General features: G+C 48.8%; 1 protein-coding gene across 3 annotated transcripts; it reads left to right on the forward strand.

Moving 5' to 3' along the window:
* The first annotated feature begins 602 nt into the window (after nt 1–602).
* Nucleotides 603–12,179, forward strand: LOC117701714 (vacuolar protein sorting-associated protein 52 homolog). 3 transcript variants are annotated; one of them, XM_076706289.1, is made up of 6 exons: nt 603–3,511; nt 3,745–3,868; nt 6,969–7,076; nt 7,240–7,305; nt 8,168–8,254; nt 8,475–9,524. In XM_076706289.1, the coding sequence occupies exons 2-6, from the start codon at nt 3,800–3,802 to the stop codon at nt 8,490–8,492; spliced, it is 348 nt and encodes a 115-aa protein (XP_076562404.1). In that variant the 5' UTR covers nt 603–3,511; nt 3,745–3,799; the 3' UTR covers nt 8,493–9,524. The 3 variants fall into 3 exon arrangements, 2 of the variants coding, with proteins under 2 accessions (XP_076562404.1, XP_076784287.1); XR_013070253.1 differs by lacking the exon at nt 603–3,511 and having other exon boundaries at nt 3,621–3,868; nt 8,475–8,593; nt 8,771–12,179; XM_076928172.1 differs by lacking the exon at nt 603–3,511 and having other exon boundaries at nt 3,621–3,868.
* The last annotated feature ends 2,600 nt before the right edge of the window (nt 12,180–14,779 follow it).

Consider the following 14,779-nt stretch of genomic DNA (forward strand, 5'->3'; position numbering starts at 1 on the left):
GCACATTGCAATGCAAAGGGCCACTGGACTCAAGAGTGCTCTAACAAATGGAAGCCGGGGTTGGGAAATCCCATATCTTGGGAAAAGCGCTTCCCAAAATGGCAAAGGTGTTATCCCTGGGTGAAGACAGTGATTGGTGTAGACGGGGTTCAGATCCCCTCCTGGAGCCTAAGGTAACTCAGAATGGAGGGGAAATCCACTCAATTCTTGGTAGACACAGGGTCTCAATACTCAGTCCACCTCCAAATAGATGGTCCCATTTCCAAGAAAAAAATCTTCCAAGGGTGGAAGAAAGACCTCTCCGACTGACTCCTGATGGAAGCTGAGGTTACCTCGTTTACAGACAGGAGCAGTTTTCTCCACGAAGGTCAGAGAGGAGCAGGTGCTGCTGTGGTAGATGGCACAAATGTCATCTGGCTGAAACTCTATCCCCCCCCCCCCCCCCGGCATGTCGGCACAGAAACTGGAGCTAATTGCCTTCACCAAAGCCTTGGAACTTGAGGCCGGCAAGAAAATTAACATCTACATGGATAGCAGGTGTGCCTTTGCCACAGCTCACGTCCTTCCCCCTCCCCTCCTCCTCCTCTTGTTCCTCCTCCTCCTCTTCCTCCTCCTCCTCCTCCTCCTCCCACATCTATGGCCTGTCCCACCAGCACTTTCATGAGCCGCCCCACATGAGAGCTGTAGTATGACAGGTAGATCTTGCTCAGTGTCTCTATGTATTCATCCTTGATTTCCTTGGCTGTAGCCAAGGATACCAAGGCAAGCACTGCTTGTTTTTGAGGCAGGGTCTCATGTATCTGGGGCTGGCCCCAAACTCCATTTCTTCTTCCACCTCCTGAGTGCTAGGACAACAGATTTGTGGCATCATGCCAACATAAGCAGCACTGGGGACAGAACCCGGGGCTTCCTGCATGCTAAGCAAGCGCTCTACCAACTGAGCCACGTCTCAAGCCTCTTTAGATTATCCAGGGATCTGGAGGGCCATCTGCACTACAGGAAGCAGTGTGAAGCCCTTGGGAAGCTGACTCTAAGCTGTCCACTCCCCACCTTGACCTGGAGCTGGTCGAGCACGCCTCTGACATCTGCACAGGCAGTGGTGCCTCTCGCCTCCTGCTCTCTGACCGCAGCTGCCTTGGCATCCAGCTCCTGGAGCTGCCCCAGGAACCTGGGCTCTGTCACTGGAGCTTCCAGAATTGCTCTGAGGAGCAGGGGAGGATGGGAGTGTTAGACTAGACAGGAGGTACTCAGCTACTCTGAAACAGGCCCCTCATACCTCACGTGTCATTTCTGCCTCTCTGTGGTCTCATGCCTCCATGATATATGTACGAAGTGTTCATCTCTGAGCCACACCTCCTCACGTGGCCGTGGATCATTCCTGACCTGTGTCCTATCCTATGGCAGCTAAAGCAGGGTTAGGAGTTTTTTTTTTTTTAATTGGTTATTTTATTTATTTACATGTCAAATGTAAATAAATAAATCTCCCTTCCCCAAGCATGTGATTACAGGCATGAGCAGGCACACCTGGTTTCTACATGGTACTTGACAACCCAGCCTGAAGACCTATGTTGTTAACTGTGTAGGTGACCCAGCCCAACCACCTGCTCTGGACATTACAACCCTTCAAACCAGTGACTCCCGTGACCAGAGCAGAGGGCACCACCAGCCATGAGTTCCCCAAGTTTTCCCCAAACTGCCTGTCGGTTGTGAAGTCGGATGTTCATGGCTCCTGACTGCTCCTGCAGGGTCCAGATCTCAGAGCTGATGGAGCTGAGGCCGCTCTGAAAAGCTCCCAGCATCTGCTCCATGCGCTGTGGGGAGGGCAGAAAGCATTGTGGGCATGACTCCAGGTTGACGAGGAATGAGGACAAGTGTGCCACCCAAGACTCTGAGTGAATACTCGGGTATCCAGCAACCCAGGGTGGTGGGACATCTTCATTTGTCCAAGGGGGACAAAAAAATTACTGACAAAAGAAAAAAGGAAGAGCAGAAGGCAATTAGTTCAGGTTTCTTTTCTTTTCTTTTCTTTTCTTTTCTTTTCTTTTCTAAGTACACTGTATCTGTCTTCAGATACACCAGAAGAGGGCATCAGATCTCATTACAGATGGTTGTGAACCACTGTTTGGTTGCTGGGAATTGAACTCAGGACCTCTGGAAGAGCAGTCAGTGCTTTTAACTGCTGAGCCATCTCTCCAGCCCAGGGCTGTGTTTCTCACCCACTCAGTGGTTCTCGACCATTGAAGATGTGAAAGCAACAGCTTCCTCTCCAAGAAACGCACTCCATTCTGACGGTTTCACATTTATTTCACAGGGTTTGTAAAACCTTGATGGCCATTACAGGTGTCAGGAGAGGCAAGGCTCTGGTCTGTAAATGGCTGTCCTTGCCATATTGAGCTTTCTGGGATCCTCAGGCCTTGGCTTGTTGGCCCTGGTGCGGTTTGTCTCATTGTTTTCCCTGACTCCAATGCTGTTCACGATTCTTCTGGAAGCCGTCCTTCTGCAGCAGGAACACCATCTTTACCCTGGGTACCCATGGTGCTGTCATCTCACCGGCTGAGCTCGAGGCCCCCATCCTGGCGCCCCATACTGCCCAGCGTGGAGAGCAGAAGGTATGTCGAGGCTACCCCTCCATGGCCAGGGATCAGTTCCCTAAGTGTTAGTTTGGGGGTCCCTGGTCTGCTGTGTTGCGGGAGGTTAGGAGCCATGGACTTAGAGGTGTGCAGAGGCTGGGGGCGTGGCTGTCGGGAGGCAACAGCTGAAGTGGATGTGGGGGCGGCAGCAGCCAGTGGGCAGGGCTTCTCTTGTGACCTGTGCCCCCTCTTCAGTGCCTGTTCAGGGTGCTCCTCCCTGCCTGGAGGATGGGTGTGTGGTCTTGTGAGCTCTCATTACTAAGCTGTGCTGACTCTCCATATCCATGGGGTCAGTGCGAGACCCACCCCTGTCTCTCTGTCTTGGTAGTGTCCGTTTGAAGCGCTCTTCCGCAGCCAGCATTATGCCCTCCTCGACAACTCTTGTCGTGAATATCTTTTCATCTGTGAATTTTTTGTCGTGTCTGGCCCGGCTGCACATGACCTGTTCCACGCTGTCATGGGCCACACGCTCTCCATGATGCTGGTGAGCTTCTGACTTCCATGCCTTTCCACAGGCAGACAGCAACTCCTGGAGAATGAGTGTTCCCCAAGCCCTGGCCCTGGAGCTCCCATCCCAAGTCAGCCCGGCTTCTGCTGTGGGGACTCACATAAGTATGGTTAGTGAGGGAGTCAGGTTGCTCAGGTGCCTGTGGACAGGGAAGGAGCTCATCTCCCTGGCCAGTGCCTTGTCCCCAAAGAAATGTACATCTGTTTGCCTACAGCCACTGGAACAACAGGCTAACATTCAGTTGTCTGGCACAGAAACACCTGGAGTCCTACCTGGCCGACTGCTACGACGCCATTGCTGTTTTTCTCTGTATCCACATTGTTCTCCGGTTCCACAACATTGCAGCAAAGAGGGACGTCCCTGCCCTGGACAGGTCACTGAGCTCTGGACCTTGTGCCTGGAGGCGGTCAGCTTTTTATCTTATGCAAACAACTCTGTGCTGACCCTGGGCTCCTCCTCCCCTGCTGTCCTTCACCCTTATTCCCATTTGTGTGTCCCAGGGGCAGCACTGGTGTCGGGCACACCTACTCACCTGAAGGGTGCTATGCTCCCCTGAGCAGCCAGCACCCCTAGCCAGCTGACCTTTGATTCTGATTGAGCCTGCAGGTACTGGGAGCAGGTGCTTGCCTTGCTGTGGCCTCGGTTTGAGCTGATCCTGGAGATGAATGTCCAGAGTGTCCTCAGCACTGACCCTCAGCGCCTTGGAGGACTGGACACTCAGCCCCACTATGTAAGGGCCGGTGAAGGTAACACAGGGGTCACCCAGAGTGGTGGGTTGGGTGTACCCTTCCCCCAGCCTTGAGCAGGCCTGAGAGACCTTGCTTACCACAACAGACCAAGTGATAGGATCTAGGTAGAGTTACCCACCTAGGCTGCACAGAACACAGAAGCAGAACTGCCCTGGGCTTGCCTTGAGACATCTCTGACTGTGACCTGGAATGGACTATGGATTGTCCCACCCATCTCTGGCTGAAACCAGGAGGGGTTGTGGGTTGGGTCTTCCCCTTTAAAATGAGAGCTAAACATGAAAGCTTTGAGCCTTGATCAGAGAACTTTGTCTTGGCTTCATTTCTTCTTGCCCTCCGACCCTTTCATTCCCAGATCCCCTTTCAGATGAACCCAGTAGATTCGTGGCCGCAGTCAACTTAGGCAGACAGCTCCTGTCCTGACTGGGGACAGGAGTTGCAGAGGCAGCTGGGGGTTGTGTCTGCCAGGTGTTGAGGCCCACACTCTGCCTCAACACTTTTGCCTCAACGCTTTGGGGCTAAGTGCTCTGGTCAAGAGAGAGAGAGTGGGGCTCTTGGGGCAAGAGATGCGAAGAATGGAGACAAGACAGGGTGTGATTCAGTCTCTTCTATTTTCTCATGTCTCCCTCATTGAAGGGAATTCTGAGGTATTTATATACGCAAGCAGGAGAACACAGGTGAAAACACTTTACCACGTGCACCATACAGCTGAGGTCACTAAACAGTAAAACAAGCTATGTGGGATAAACAATATATTTATCAGAGTGTGCTTCAGCTGTTATAGGCTTTTGAAAACCAAGTCTTTTATCAGGGTATATGGTTCCAGATGGCTGCAAAGTTGATCTAGCCGCTTTCTACTAAAGTCGGCTCCCAACAGGTCCCTCTTTTTAATTTTTTTTCAAAAGGGAAGGCTGGGAAAACTTACGGAAACCGTGCCTGTCCTAGGTTGGAACAAAGGACCCCAGCCTCACTTAAGATGGTGAGGCCTCCCTTATTTTAGGGGCAAGGGTCTCGATATGCTCTCTTACCCGTCATTGGCTATCCGGCTTAGCCCGTAAGTTAGGGGTTAATCCTCGTCTGTCTTGATGACAGAGGTTTAAGAGTCCCCTGCTTCTAGCCTGTAATATTGGACCTGTATGGGTTTCATTTGAATAGCATCTATCTGTTGTCGTATAAAAGCCATCAGTTAGTTGAACCACATCAACCCAAGAGACAAGAGACTTAATGCCTAAATAGTTGGTATAAAAGCAACACTCTTTAAGGCAACACACAACTTCCCCTGTTGGAGAAGTAAAAGGTCTAAGCCTTGTACCCACAAATTTTGAATAGAAAAAATTATACCAATGAAATCTTTGAATTTTGCATCAGCTTAGTAACAATTATACAGATTAAGACAGCCTAATATTAACCACCTCAGTCCCCAAGTCCAGGGAATTGGGGCGCTGACTCTTCATTAACTTCTTCAAGCTGAACATGGGCGTTGACTTTTAGAAGAGGAATGAGGGGAAGGGTAAATTGATAAGCATCTGAAGTCTGTCTTAACTGCATCCAGCTGGAAGTCCAGGGCATCAGTGAACATGCAGGTGATAAGAAGATTCATTCACCAAGGCTGTGTATTCTGTAATATACAAATCTCAAAACAAGTTTTAGTATCAAGATAATTATTTTGATTCTCTGAAATCTAGTGTTCTGGAGGCCTACCTCTGTCATGTCTGATCCATATAATTCTGGAAGACATAACTACTACCTTAATGACCTCATCAGAAAACTCATAGAAAAACCTTTTTTTCCAAATTAGCCTTTCCTTAAGCCAGTAACCAGAAAAACCTTTACATTGAGTTTTTATCCAGAAAAATATAACTATATAACTCAGAATCACACCCATTTTGAAAGTTAAATCAATTAACATTATCATTCTGCTTAGCTCTGTCTAGAGCAGCCTTCTATTTATTCCTCGCGTCTTTAAAGCCTTTTTCATCTGTTTTTACTCACTTATTTCTTGCCCCATTTTCGTTACTATAACCTTTATTTATTTATCTGTTTGGCTCTCTTGACTCAGAGCAGCCTGCAATTTACTCCTTGCATCTTTAAAACTTTTTTCATCTGTTTCTGCTTATTTTTTTCTTGCCCCGTTTTTGTTACTATAACCTTTATCTATCTGTTTGGCTCTCTTGACTCAGAGCAGCCTGCAATTTACTCCTTGCATCTTTAAATCCTTTTTCATCTGTTTCTATTTACTTATTTCTTGCCCCGTTTTTGTTACTATGCAATCACCTTTGTTTCACTTCCGAATTCAGCCAGCTCAGTCAGTCGACTGGTTCTCCAGCGCAGGAGTGAGGATGACCGCTTACTGGAGTTCAAAGGCTGAGGCTCTGTCAGTCGGACTGGTTCTCCAGCGCAGGGTGTCTTCCACTGTATCCCGCTTACTGGAGTTCCTGTTCGGGCGCCACTAATGTTGAGGCCCACATTCTGCCTCAACACTTTTGCCTCAACGCTTTTGGAGCTAAGTGCTCTGGTCAAGAGAGAGAAAGGGGCTCTTGGGGCAAGAGATGCGAAGAATGGAGACAAGACAGGGTGTGATTCAGTCTCTTCTATTTTCTCAAGTCTCTCCTCATTCAAGGGAATTCTGAGGTATTTATATACACAAGCAGGAGAACACAGGTGAAAACACTTTACCACGTGCACCATACAGCTGAGGTCACTAAACAGTAAAACAAGCTATGTGGGATAAACAATATATTTATCAGAGTGTGCTTCAGCTGTTATAGGCTTTTGAAAACCAAGTCTTTCATCAGGGTATATGGTTCCAGATGGCTGCAAAGTTGATCTAGCCGCTTTCTACTAAAGTCAGCTCCCAACAGCCAGGCAGGCAGGTGTGAGCCTTCCCTTCTTGCTCCAAGATCACGAGTCGCTATGCTGAGTTCTCCTCTGCACTTGTCAGCACCAACCAGACCATCCCCAATGAATGCATACTGCAGCTGCTGGGTCAGCTACAGGTGGGGCTGGACAGGACAGACTTGCCAGCAGGGGGAGGGGCCCTGTCACCTCGCTTTTTAACCTGCTGCTTTTGCTTGGCTTTTGCAGGTGGAGGTGGAGAATTTTGTCCTCCGAGTGGCTGCAGAGTTCTCTTCCAGGAAGGAGCAGCTTGTGTTTCTGATCAACAACTATGACATGATGCTGGGTGTGCTGATGGTAATGCTGCTCCTCCCACGGGGAGTCCCTACAGCTTGTAAGCTCTGCAGGAGCTCAGTGCTTTACCCCTGGATCCTGGCAGTGTCTGCAGTGTGGAATGAAGGGGAAGTGCTAGCTACAGTAAAGGGGGTCCCAAGCTCCTGACTCATCTTGTCTTCCTCAGGAGCTGGCTGCAGATGACAGCAAAGAGGTGGAGAGTTTCCAGCAGCTTCTTAATGCTCGGACACAGGTAGGGCCTGGGTGTGGTAGAAAGACCGTGATGCTGTTGGACTGACCTCCGTGTGCAGTCATGATTACAACCCACTGTCTCATTGCTAGTCTGTTTCATTTAACTTGTTCACGGTACTAATAGATTAGAAGCAAAATAAAACTATAGCTATGTGGGTGTGTGTGTGGGTGTGTGTGTGCACTATAGGTGTGCATGTGTGTGCATGCACTATAGCCCTGTGTGTATGTGTGTGCATGCACTATAGCCCCATGTGTATGTGTGCATGCACTATAGCCCTGTGTGTATGTGTGTGCATGCACTATAGCCTTGTGTGTATGTGTGTGCATGCACTATAGCCCTGTGTGTATGTGTGTGCATGTACTATAGCCCTGTGTGTATGTGTGTGCATGCACTATAGCCTTGTGTGTATGTGTGTGCATGTACTATAGCCCTGTGTGTATGTGTGTGCATGCACTATAGCCTTGTGTGTATGTGTGTGCATGCACAAGCCAAAACAAGCACTTCTGCTTTTCAGGGGACTGTTTGTGTGTGTGTGTGTGTGTGTGTGCCTGCAGGCTTGCACAGGCACATCTGAAGCACATGGAGGTCAGAGGTCACAACTTCTAAGAGTGGGCTTCTTTCTTTCTTCTTCCACTGTGTGTTCTGGAGACCAGTGGCAAGCACTGTTCCCTGATGAGCCAGCTTCTTGGTTCCTGGTTCTGGAAGGAAATCCTTGGGGCTGTCCCCTGCACCTGTGACATCACCACGTAAGGTGGAAGGCTCACAGAGGCTGCTGTCTGGGTGTCATTAGTCATCACTGTCCAGAGTAGGGGTCCTTTGTTCCCTGGAGTCTGACCCTGTGTGGGCTTGCACTTCTCTCCAGGAGTTCATTGAAGAGTTGCTGTCTCCCGCCTTTGGGGGTCTGGTGGCATTCGTGAAGGAGGCTGAAGCCTTATGTGGTTTTGTCATGGTGAGTTAGAGACAGTGGGAGTTAGGGACAGCGCTGGTGTGCGGGTCATGGGGTCAGGGAGGCAGCGCAGCAGGGAAGACTTGGCTGAAAGCCAGGCTTGATGGTGAGCACAGCTGTGCCCTGGGCAGGCCTTGAAGGACACCAGACCTGATTGCTCTGTGCTGGGTGAACAGTCACCAGCCCTGGTTGCTCTCTGACCTGCCCTTTCCTCTGCCATCAGCCTGAGTCACTCTGCTGATCCGTGGCTTTGGTAGTTCCTGGAAGGCATCTGTGGAGTCCCTGAGTCAGGATGTAATGCGGAGTTTTACCAACTTTCGAAATGGAACCAGCATCATCCAGGTGACCGACCACTCCCAGCCCTTTGCCTGTGACCCATGGTTGTGTTTCCTTGCTCTTTCCTCTGGGCTCTGCATCACACGAGTGCCCTGAAGGCCAACAAGCACTGTGTCTGAAACTCTGGTGAAGCTCTGACAGGTCCAGTCAACATGAGTCTGACCCCGAGTCCCCTCTGTGCAGGGGGCACTGACCCAGCTGATCCAGCTGTATCACCAGCTTCCACCGGGTGCTGTCCCAGCCCCAGCTCCGTGTGCTCCCTGCCAGGTCTGAGCTCATCAACATCCATCACCTTATGGTGGAGCTGAAGAAACACAAGCGGAACTGAACTTCTGACTCAGACCCACCAGGCCCTAAACTCCCATGGACTCTGTAGGTCACACACTGTCACCTGGGAAGCCCTTTCCTGTTCCTGTTGTCTCCAAGGCTTCCACACACCTCACTCTCTCACTCAGCCTCCATTGCCAGGCCTCTGCCTCAACAGAATGTGCCCAAGGCCACTTGCTGGGCTTCTGAGGTGACCTTCATTTCCCAGTCAGCTCCTCTGCTGTTCATTCACAGCCTGTGAGCTCCCACCACCCCAGTCTCTGACTGACCTCAGCTCTTAGGGCAGAGCGGTGCAGCCCACCCTGTAGCTGATCTGTGGGCTCCGCTGGAACAGTGACATCACCTCCTGGCAGGGCTCACTCTGTCTGTGGCAACAATAAGTACTTACTGTGCTGGGACCGTGTCCTCTCCTTTGTCTCTAGGCCTTTGAATTCTCCAGCATTTCTTTCTTGTAGATGTAGCCAGTTCCTGGTGGGCATCAGGAAGAGGGTGGGGTAGTAGCCTGAGGTCTGGAGTGGCAAAGTTGCACAGGAAGGATTTGTAGGTCTTCAGGAGGGTGGCACATGCAACAAGGCCTGAGAACGTGATAGTTTTGTGCACTGTCCTGAGGGCTACCATAGAAAAAATCCACAGAGACTCTGAGATTGTCTGTGTCAGCCTCTAAGTGGCTGTCACAGCTCCTTTGAGGGGGGAGGGCCTGTAACACTTGCACCCATGCATTGAGGCAGGGGTGAACCTGGCTCCAAAACAGATCTTGTAATTTACATGTGACCCAGACCCTTCCCACTGCCCGCTGCCCACCTCTGTACAAGTTTGCAGACTCCAGAGCAGAGGTTCTCAACCTTCCTAATACTGTGACCCTTTAAAATAGAGTACCTCGTGGTGATACCAACCATTAGTTATTCTCATTGTTACTTTATAACTATAATTCTGCTCCTGTTAAGAATAGTAATATAATGACAAGCAGAGGCAGGCGGATTTGTGAGTTCGAGGCCAGCCTGGTCTACAGAGTGAGTTCTAGGACAGCCAGGGATACATAAAGAAACCCTGTCTTGAAAACAAACAAACAAACAAAAAAGTAATATAAACATCTGTGTTTTCTGATGGTCTTAAGCAATCCCTGAGAAAGGGTTCTTTGACCCCCAAAGGGGTCATGACCCACAGGTTCTAGAGTGAAGGACCATCCTTGACCAAATTCTTTGGTTTTTGAGACAGGGTTTCTCTGTGTAGCTCTGCCTGTCCTTGAACTCACTCTCTGTAGACCAGGCTAGTCTCAAGCTTAGAGATCCACCTGCCTCTGCCTCCCAAGTGTTGGGACTAATGGTGTGTGTCATCATAGCCTGGCAACCTTGACCAGATCTTAAACAAAAGCTAGGCTGGTTTGTAGACCTGTAATCCTGGCTAATTGGGAGTCTGAGGCACTGGATGGAAAGCCTGCTTCAGCTACAGAATAAGTTCAAGGGCAACTTGGACCACAACTTAAAAATGAAGTATCCACTGGGATGCAGCTTAGTGGCAGGAAGCTGTCCCCAGGTCCCATCTACAACGTGAGGGGAAATTTCAGGTGAAAGACGCTGTCAAGGAAAATAAAGTAATTTGAGGTTGTTTCCTTTACCCCATTCACTTCCCAGGGCCTTGGCTGTACCAGGCTGGGGGCCTAAGCTCACCCAGACCCAGCCCTGGGAATCCATGCTCCTTTCTCACGTGTTACAACTTTCCCACACACTCCACCACCCCTTTCTAGGTGTCAGTCCTGGGGATCAGGGTCTTTAGTCCTGGGTGTTCTTGAAGTTGCTATGTGGTCAAAGAATGCAGAGATCCACCCTCCTGAGGGCTGGGATTAAAGGTATTCCCAAAGAAACCAGGGAGCTTTTCTTAGATGGGTCACATCAAACTCAGCTGGTGTGTAGTTAAGACACGGTCTACAGGTAGGAAGCTCTGGGATAAATCCCAGGCAACAGCAACCACAAAAGAAAAAGAAACTAATGCTCTGATGGTGGGTGGGGGCTGTGCAGGGGATACCTGGTTTTTTAGTGTGGCCCTTCTTCAGTGTGACCTGGACAGCTTCGGGGGCTGGAGAAGTCGACTCGAAGGAGTCCAGTTAGTTCCTGGACTCTGCAGTCTGAAGGGACATTTGACATAACCTAGTCAGTCCTCAGGACACTTGGGAGCTGCAATGCCGTTAATGGCCGCCAGGGGGCAGCAGGAGTAGGAGCCGGTCCGGTTCCTGATCACCTAAGCAGCTGTGAGCCTTGAATGCTCAGGAAGGCAGGGAGTTGTCATCGCCTCTGCCCTCTTCATACTGAAGCAGCCAGGGATTTTCCCTTCAGCCCCAAACCTTCTGTTTTGCGGTTTTCACGGGTCCTTAAGATCTTCAGTCTGAAACACAACTTCTGAGTGAGATTACACCTCTGGCGCCTTCCCCAGATTGTTACTCAGCACCACACTCAGACACACACACCACGTGTGATCCCGACCGACACTTGGCATGCTGAGGTGAGGCAAGAGAATCAAGAATTCAAGGTCGGGACTGGAGAGATGACTCAGAGATTGAGAGCATTAACTGCTCTTCCACAGGTCCTGAGTTGAATTCTCAGAAATCATGCAGAGGCCCACAACCATCTATAATGACATCTGGCGCCCTCTTCTGGCGGACAGGCACATATGCAGGCAGAACACTGTGTACATAATAAATAAATTCATGTTAAAAAAAAAAAAGAATTCAAGGTCAACCTGAACTACAAGAAGACATAACAACACAAACACCATAAATGAATGACACACACATCATAGACCAGTAGCATCAGGGCCACTCTGTAGGGGGAATTGTGTCGATTTCTCCCTTCCTTGTGAAATCCCTAAGACCAGTGTATATGTCTAGTGTGGGGGACCCTAGAGTCCTGCACTAGGAGTTGGAGGTGTTACTACATGCTGTAATAACCCCAATCTCTTTCTTTACAGAAATCTTATTTCTCTACATTTCTTTTTCATTCTTTTAAAAATTATTTTTATGTATATGGGTATTTTACCTGAATGTATGTCTGTGTGCCACGTGCATGGAGTCCCCCAGGGGGGTCAGAAGATGGCGCCCTATCCCCTCTAAGATTGCAGTTACAAGTGGGTGAGAGCTGGGAACTGAACCCAGGTCCTCTGGAACAGCAGTAGCAGTCTTCACCTCTAAACAATCTCTCCAGCTCCATAATTTTACTCGGAAGTGACACCATGTTTATTTTTATGCCTTGGCTCTCAGTGATTCTTTTCTCTGCAGCCACAGGGCCTCACTCAGGCCTGAGCCACCTAACTACCCTGCAGAGAAGGTTTGAATAGGAGAAGCCCTGGGTTCCTCAGGGTCACAGAGTCCAAGAGAAGAAGCTTCCCAACCTGTCCCCACAGTGCTCAGTCTACCCAAACGCCTGATATCTTCCAGCACCAATGCAGCATTGGTAACATAACCCACACATGGAACATTCCAGATGCCCTGTGTAGGCTTATATTGTCCAAAACCTACTCTAATAAGCTTACTTAAATGTTTTGATCTCTCTTTTATCTCACTACCCACCAGAGGTAGTAGAAAGGAAAGGTTACTAGGTCAAAGGAGGGTGTGGACCTGTTTAGATATAGTTCCTTGGGGTGAGTCCAGTCTGTGTTGTCAGGATATCAGCAGTTGAGTTCACACGAGTCAGCAATGGCAGTTCAATCCAGAAGAAACTGTGAGGTTCTACCAATTGGCCTGAGTCTGCAGAAGCAGGAAGAAGCTGCTGGAACACCACCAGAAGTTCTTTGGTTCGTTTCTCTCTACAAAATCATGACAAACGATCAGCAAATAAGGCAAGGCTAACCAATGCCACAGCATCGTCAGTGAAGACCAGCATAAGCAAAGCCCAGCAAAGTCCAACAAAGACCAGCAAAGACCAGTAATGAATGGCAAGTGGAACCAATGCCACACAGCATCGTCTGCTGTCTGTTGGGTTTTATTTATACTCTTTTCAAACGTCATGTGTTCTCCAAAAGAACATCTCTCAAGATCTAGCAAAACATCACATGTCCCTTGTCCAGGCAGCTTTCAGAAAAACACCACGTGTCTGCTTCAGCAAAAACATCCTTTCATAAGAGAGTTTTCAGAAAAACATCACACAACACCATTGAGTCTCCAAAGAAAGTAGAAATTTCCACTTCATGCCTGGTTCTCCTAGATCATCCGGCTATATTGCCAAAGTGCTTCTTGTATGCCACCCATGTCTGTTTTTAACATAGAGTCTGTAATTCCATCTGTATCCCTAATCTTTATTTAGTATGATCCTTTGAAATAACAGAAAGCCATTTTCTCCTGACTGGTTTTCAAACATTGGGAATGTGACACACTGACTAGAGTTCTTGTATACCACATGCCACAGGTTTGATTTCTCAACACCTCCAAAAACAGGGTGGTGGCACCCAGTCCGGGATGGTGAGGTGACTCAGGTAGAGGTGCTTGCCACCAAGTCTGACCACCCAGAACTCACATAGAAGGAGAGAACTGTCACCCCCAAGGTTGTCATCTGACTCTTTTCCCCCAACACACACTCCACAGCTGGGGAGTGACCTCATTGCATACCATAATACATGTAAAGCAATAGTATGAATACATAGCATGTAAAATAGTTTAATATTCCTGTGATTATCCTTGCATGGGTTGCCTTTAAATCTGCCTGGTGGCTTTTCATCACAATGTGAGTTTTGGACACAGGAAAATTTTGCCCACTGGAAAGTCTGGAGGCAAACTGGACACAACTTATACATACGTGTCCTTATACACATGTGTTTACATTTTCTTCAACATGAAACCCTCATAGTTCCATTTTCATTTTTATTGCACTGATGTAATAATTATGTGTAGGGATGTGCATGTCATGATTCTCATGTGAACCTCAGAGGGTAACTTGCAGGAGTCAGTTCTCTCCATTCACCATGTGGCTTCCATGGACCAACCTCAGGGAGCCAAGCTTGGTGGCAAGAACCTTTACCCTCTAAGCCATCTCGATGGTCCTCTTGGAGACCACTGGGTTTGAATGTTTCCTTTAGAAAGTTTCTTCATTCCTGGACTTGGCACAAACAAGAGGTGCCCACCATGACATTATGAAAGGCGTTTCCTGATAGACAGGTACTAATATTGCCTTAGATGACTCTGGATAACCAAGCCTTCTTGCCCAGTTCCCACCTGTGGCAATGTCAGCCGGCTGCCACCTGTGAGAGGCCAAATCTTTTAAATTCAGACTCCATTTTACAGAACTTGAACTCAGACAAACTAACAGGCTGGCACCCACCATTAGTTTCCAAGTTACATTCTAACAAAACTCGAGCCTAGCTCCAGTCTTTAGGCTAACCCCTAACAAGAACAGCATCTCCTGGTTATTATCCCAACAAGACCTGGGTCTCCAGGTTATTCCCCCAACAAACCTGCACCCCCAGGTTACAAGCCAATCCCCTGACTAATGGTTACCAGTGCAGAGGGAAGCAGAAAGTAACATTATAATATGACTTCAGCACCAGCCAATAATGTTAAAAGCCACAGTAACTTCCCAATTAGATGCTTGCAGACTCACCCTTCACTTGCTGCTTACTATAAAGCCTTGCCCTGATAGATATTCGGAGCTCCTCATCACCAAAACTGTCCTGCATGACCCAGTGCGTTGGCCTGAGCTAGCTCAAATAAAAAGGCCCTACTGTGATTACATCAGATCGGCTCCTGTCTAGTTTTGGGGGATCGCTAACATTTCCCTGGCACTACACCTGGACGATCCCATATTTGCACTGAGAGCTTGTGTGTGTCACTGTCTGTGTAAGTTACTGTGGTCCGTTGAATAAGATGACCCCCATTTTCTTGGT

The sequence above is a fragment of the Arvicanthis niloticus genome, unplaced genomic scaffold (assembly GCF_011762505.2).
Source record: "Arvicanthis niloticus isolate mArvNil1 unplaced genomic scaffold, mArvNil1.pat.X pat_scaffold_215_arrow_ctg1, whole genome shotgun sequence".
In the NCBI taxonomy this organism is placed as follows: domain Eukaryota; kingdom Metazoa; phylum Chordata; class Mammalia; order Rodentia; family Muridae; genus Arvicanthis; species Arvicanthis niloticus.

Coding starts and splice junctions, on each gene's coding strand:
- LOC117701714 (XM_076706289.1), top strand. CDS start 3,800: ATGAATGTCCAGAGTGTCCTCAGCACTGACCCTCAGCGCCTTGGAGGA. Junction 3,869..6,968: donor TGGACACTCAGCCCCACTAT/GTAAGGGCCGGT, acceptor TGGCTTTTGCAG/GTGGAGGTGGAGAATTTTGT. Junction 7,306..8,167: donor TTCTTAATGCTCGGACACAG/GTAGGGCCTGGG, acceptor ACTTCTCTCCAG/GAGTTCATTGAAGAGTTGCT.